This window comes from Conger conger, chromosome 4 (genome assembly GCF_963514075.1).
Source record: "Conger conger chromosome 4, fConCon1.1, whole genome shotgun sequence".
NCBI lineage: Eukaryota > Metazoa > Chordata > Actinopteri > Anguilliformes > Congridae > Conger > Conger conger.
Window position 1 is genome coordinate 66,097,199 of NC_083763.1, and position 5,804 is coordinate 66,103,002.

Below are 5,804 nucleotides of genomic sequence, written 5' to 3' on the forward strand. Positions count from 1 at the left end.
GATGACCCCAAATCCTTAATTTTCCTACGACGGAGAGCAAAAGTGAACTGGCCGTTGTATTCCTTGGCACATTACATTTTATATTAAATCATTTCCCTGTTACAGTGGAATTATTTTCACATGGGCTGGCCTGGCAGAGGAAAGACTAGCACTGCCCCTGGAGAGGAATAGCTGTATTATTATGTGTCTGCTGACATTTCCAGAGTCCAAAGCACATTCTCTCACAGTCGTGGCAGAAGCAGGTTGCTGGCCTGTCAAATTTCACAAAAATAAATCCTATGAATGTTGTCTTAAAGCAAAAACAAAGGTCAAAGCATCCATCCTGACTAGGAGTGTCCAGACTTATCTCATTTTACAATTCAAATAATCAATCAAATAAGATATTGAAGATTCTTCGCAGATAGGGCTGTTCACTGCTCATCTTCACTAAATACCTCATGCTAAAGTGCAGTGGAGAATACTGTTGGTATCTTGCCTACCACACACTACAGATAGTCTCTCATGTCTGGCAAACTAAATGGTTTTCTAGCATTTTTCACAATGTTGCCACACAGCAGGGGAGACAGACTGCCAAAAACAGATGATCTGTAAATAACCTTTCCTTTCTGACCCCTTCATTTCATCTGCACACGCAGGCCTGCGGTGGGGAGCTCGACCACAGGCGAGAGAAACAGACAGTCCACGCCGAAAAGCCCTGCTAATTTACACTCCAACCTAAAACACTGCATTCCCACAACATCTGCTGTGCTGTGGAAGACTTCCCACAATGCAGTGTCACATCAATACTGAGGAAAGGCTATGTCTTAGCGGGATAGCTCAATATGGTGATCAACAAACACAATTAAATCAATGGAATAAAATTACTTGAGCTACAGAGGCCTTTGCTTGATCCCAAAGAGCATATACTGACAATAATACCTTAGTTAGCTATATTGTTTTCAAGCTCAGGTCACTAACAGTCTTTCAATGTCAAAATAAATTTGTTGAAAGCCCAAGTATTCAATTTATTTAAGTTTATCACTGCATAACCTCTTACTCCACCACAAATGATGTCTTAAATATCACACAAGTCACAACAGAAGTGGAATTGTAATGGGACACCCCAGAGAAAAAGATTACATTTTGCATACTCACAATTGATAAAGTATCGTGGTTTTTCCAGCATTGTCCAGTCCAACAATGATCACCTTGTGTTCTGCAATACATGAAAGAGAAACTCCAGGTAAGGCATAGTGCTACAGTTGAATGTTGAGCCTTGATTTAGTGAAGCTGAAAAACCACTCCCCCAACTCTCCATACACTGCTACATTCCTCAGCTACTGGGAACATTTGAGGCAAATATCAAATGGTTAGGTCCACATTCCAACGGCAATGGAAGTGCTTTGTCCCCCACATTATTATCATTTTGAAAAACTGAAAAGAAGCCAACTTTACATTTTAGGAATATAATCCCACAAAGAGGTACTCGTGAAAAACAAGTTTGTTTACACAAAAGTGCTGATCAAGTGCAGCATAGTGTTCTGTTGAAAAACACTGTTCTCAAATCATTACCCATTCTAGAATACCCCACCTGTTGTACTGCATGTCAGTACAGAATATGGATTATGAAGGAGATATGGAAAAGAAACACCATATATTATGACAAACAGCAGGCAATAATGGATCAGTCCAAATAATTAACCTCTTGAACATCTGAAAACTTAAACCAATGAAAACAGTGCACTGCAGTCGAAGCCCCGCCTTCCGGTTCTTCATCACATTGCATCATTCTAGTTCCGTCCTTCCATTCGTGATTTGCTGGCTTCCTTCTGCTACAAGGCTGATCAGCACCGGTGTTTCTAATCAAAACACCCTGCCTACAGCAAATGTCAAATCCTCTTTCACCATTTTCAAGCAAGTTATCAGAATCCCTCCCGTGTTATTCACAAATACAGATATGGGCTCTAACAAGAACCAGAAACTATGGCTAATTAACACTTGTCCATAACAACAGTTCATGTTGCCTATGTCAACACATGACTCATGACCTCAACAGCTCTAATGAAATTAAAACACTCCATTGTGAAAAAAGGCAAACGTTTTTAATTTTCAAAAAGCCGATAATTTGACCCAAGTAAGAAGACATCAATCATGGGAGATGGTATCTTCAAACCCACATCCATGAGAGGTTAACTAGCAGCTAACTACTTAATTGTATTAATGTTAAATGCATTTATAAATAGAAATAGTTTACCCTGTAACGGTTGTACAAATTTAAATATCCATGAGGTTGTATGCAATAAAGCCTAATTGACAGATTTTAATCACAAAAAGCCTTTAAGTGAAATACAGGCAGCCTTGTGATCGGGCATGCGTGACGAGCAAAATATCAAAAACTTCCCTTAAGTCAGAAGTCTTGCAATACAAAATGGTGGTGAGGGACATATTCATAACATGTTAAAAGTTTCCTTTTGATAACATAGCCAGTTTCAAACCTTATTTTACATACTAAATTCAAGGTAAGGCTCAACAAAGAACACTCAAAAAGACACAGATGTGTGCAAAAAGAAGGCGTACCTCTCACATACAGGCTGAGAGGGGCAAGATGGAAAGTCTTATTCTACATCACAAAGGAATGGATCCTGGGGCCAGCAGTAACAGAGATACCTCCAGGACACCATTAAACTCAATGGTACCGTAGCAGCATTCAGAACGGGAGGCAGGGAGTGGTCTGAGCCTGTAATCCTCCGCATTAGGAGAAAGCGAGGGATTAGCAGCCCACTACACTTGCAGAGCAAGCAGCAGGTACTTCCCATCCCCACCTCTTACCTACAGAGGAATTAGGGCAATCAGATATCCCAGAATTCCAGGGGAGCCCTGCACATCCGAGATCACAAGGCAGAAGTGAATCTCGCAGGAAACGACTGATCTGATCTCCTTAGACACACCGTGCATAGTTCAAACAAGTTAGTGCTTGCCCAGATTAACCCTCGTCTAGGAAAGTAAATGAATCACAGATGCATAGATATGACATGTCTATGTCGTGCTAGATGCAATTTAACCAATGAATTTTATGATGTTTCTTTATCCCTCTTACAAGTGGGGGAAAAAAGCTCCAGAATCATTGAGATTTTCACAAAGATTTTTTTGTGCAAGCAACTATTTATTGATTTTATTTTGTTTGTTTCAAAAGAGAGGGCATTTACAAAACTCAGAAACAGCAGGTAATGTTTCCAAAAGATAATCGCGATTCCCGATGCTGTACTTTGTTACCATTATAAATGCTTTAATGTAGCAATGTTCAGAGATATTTCTACGGCATCCTTTTGAAAAGACCGCAAAAAGTGGCCTGCATATTCTAAACTATTTCACATCTTGAAGAATTAGGTCCTCGTAAAAGTAACCATGCGCAGCAAAATAAAGAAATGAATCTGCATCAGTACTGAGCTCATCTCGAATGTGCAGGGCCTCGAATGTGGCCCCTCCATTCACTCACTTTCACTTGTGTGAACTTCCTTGTTCATTAAACAGATGTATAGGAGAGAAGGGGGTTTAATTCAATCGCAGCATTTAAGTAACAATGCAGCTTGCTGTTGCTCAGCTGGTGGTGTGACGGTCCCTGGGGGGCCGTGATGCTCTTTCTGAACTGTGTACTGTAATGAGGAAACAATGAGGAAGGAAAGGTCCTTCTCACACTCCTTTGTCACCAATTAGACCCAACCTTCAGGCCGTCTGCCATATCCTTTGAGGAAAGCAGCCCCCGTCTGCCCTGCTAACTGAACAAAAGCATCAGAGAATGGGGGTCTTTTCCAGCCTGCTACAAGAGGCCAGCACCAATTCGGTCGAGAAAAAGCACACTGTTCGTTTATTTTACTCCATCTTATGTGCCAGCAATGTTTGCCATTCTTTAATATCGTGTCAGTAACTTTACGTTAAATCCTGTGCAAGTCTTGCGGTCACGCCGTCAAAGTAGGCAGCTGCCTCACGCTCCATTTCAGAACTCTCAAGGGAGTTATTTCAAACGTTCTGATGTCAGCTGTAGCTCAACGAAAAAAAAAAATCAACTAAGCAAGAATCGACATGAAAGGGAAACGTATAAATGCATCCACCCGACTTAAGGGATGAAATGTTAACATTAGGTAGCTGCACCGACATCACCTGAAATAACACGCCTGGATACCGACGTTAGATATCGCTCAGACAGCGAGATGATCAACAAGTTGGAAACGCTAGCCATGTAACGTCAACGTTAGCATCACTGTCGTATGCTCGTGTCAAGTGGTAACGTTAGCTAAACATATCCATGTTGCAGAATGTTTTACCATTTTTAACAATTTAACGAACGTTAGTGATCTTGCTGCATGACCTGCAGTAACTGTGTGTTAGCCAGCTACCTTTATCACCAGACCGAAAACGTTACCGATGAATGTCAATGGCCTAACCAATCGAGCCATCTGTTACCATTGATAGCTAGTTACAATTGATTGTGCTTTGCCACAAAGTATTTTGCATTAGTGCACGTTAGCTTGCTAGCTAGTCAGCAATCGTGAAGTTCCATCCAAGTTAGCCAACACTACTAGCTAGCTATGCACAAGCAGAAGTCACGTTTTGTGTTGCATTAACCAAGGTACATTTGGCATTACTTGACAAATACAATTATCGACGTTGTGAACAGCAAGGAAAACATGTTGCCTAAAACATTATGTATAGCTAACTTACAGTGTAGCTAAATAACTATACGTTAGCTTAAACTGAATGTTAGCTAGACTACCGATAGCTAATGTTATCCCGATACTGAGTTCGTAAGTTAAATTAGTCTCAGTGCTAACATCCTAGCTACAAACGCAGACAAAGTATTGAAAGCAAACTCACCTTGGTTGCAGAAGAACCCCCAGAGTTTGGCGAATATCAGACCCATGTTTAGACTCGATTCAATTAGCCAGCTAGCTTGCTACTCTTTGTAGCCCTTTACTTGGCTTGCAAGATTAGCATGCAGCCACACTGGCTAGCTACACACTGTGTTTTTGTCTCTCTAGGCTAAGCGCCAGCTAGCAAACCAGCTATCTAGCTAGCATTTCACCAACACAGAAATCCTCTTTACCGAACTAGCTAGCTACACTCTTCTGAAGTCGCATCCAGCAAACAGGCTTCACCCATACGAAGCCTGGGTATGAATGTATTTTGACTCCGTATATTTTTTTATGGATTTTAGATCTCGCTGTCAGTTCTTTGTTTTGTGGAACCTGTGTCTCCGCATCTCTCACTGGAAGTCTTGTGGAGAGGGTATTTTCTTCACTCCCAAAATTCCGCTACATTGCGCATTCCTGCTCGCGTTTGGAGCGTGCGTAAGGACTATCTACATGTGCAATGCAAGATGCCGTGAACAGAGACGTACAGAAATAGGAAATATACGACAGGACAAGTCTCTAAAAACATCCAGGGATGCTCATCCAACAGGACCGGTATTAATCTGTCTACCCTAAATGAGCGCAGCACAGTAATGCAGCTGAGACGCTCACTCACCATCCCCCAACAGTTTCATGTTACACGCTAGTGACGTAGCGCCCGTGCTCGTAGCATGCTATAGCGATAGCCTTTGTTGGGTAACCACTACTTATGGTTTGGATAATTTATAGTTCTGTTCATATAGTAGCTTAGTATAGTACCTACATGGAGTCATTACAGTTGTTTGTACTGTTGCAGTACCAGTTCAGAATTCGTATTGTTTTGTACTGACACTTTTTCGCACTTCTTCTATTGGCTAAGTGTTATACATTTTATTGACATTCCAATTAATTAAACCCGACCTGCTACTGGAAAAAATG

General features: G+C 41.3%; 1 protein-coding gene across 2 annotated transcripts in view; it reads right to left on the bottom strand.

Annotated features, from left to right (window-relative positions):
- LOC133127395 (ADP-ribosylation factor-like protein 5B) overlaps window positions 1-5,566 on the bottom strand; it is an 11,239-nt gene extending 5,673 nt beyond the window's left edge. The window contains exons 1-2 of one of the 2 annotated variants that reach the window (XM_061240256.1): window positions 5,503-5,566; window positions 1,135-1,195 (exon numbers count right to left, since the gene is read on the bottom strand). In XM_061240256.1, the coding sequence (XP_061096240.1) occupies window positions 1,135-1,195; window positions 5,503-5,521 (80 nt within the window). In that variant the 5' untranslated portion in view covers window positions 5,522-5,566. The other variant, XM_061240254.1, reaches the window with a different exon arrangement.
- Window positions 5,567-5,804: the final 238 nt, after the last annotated feature.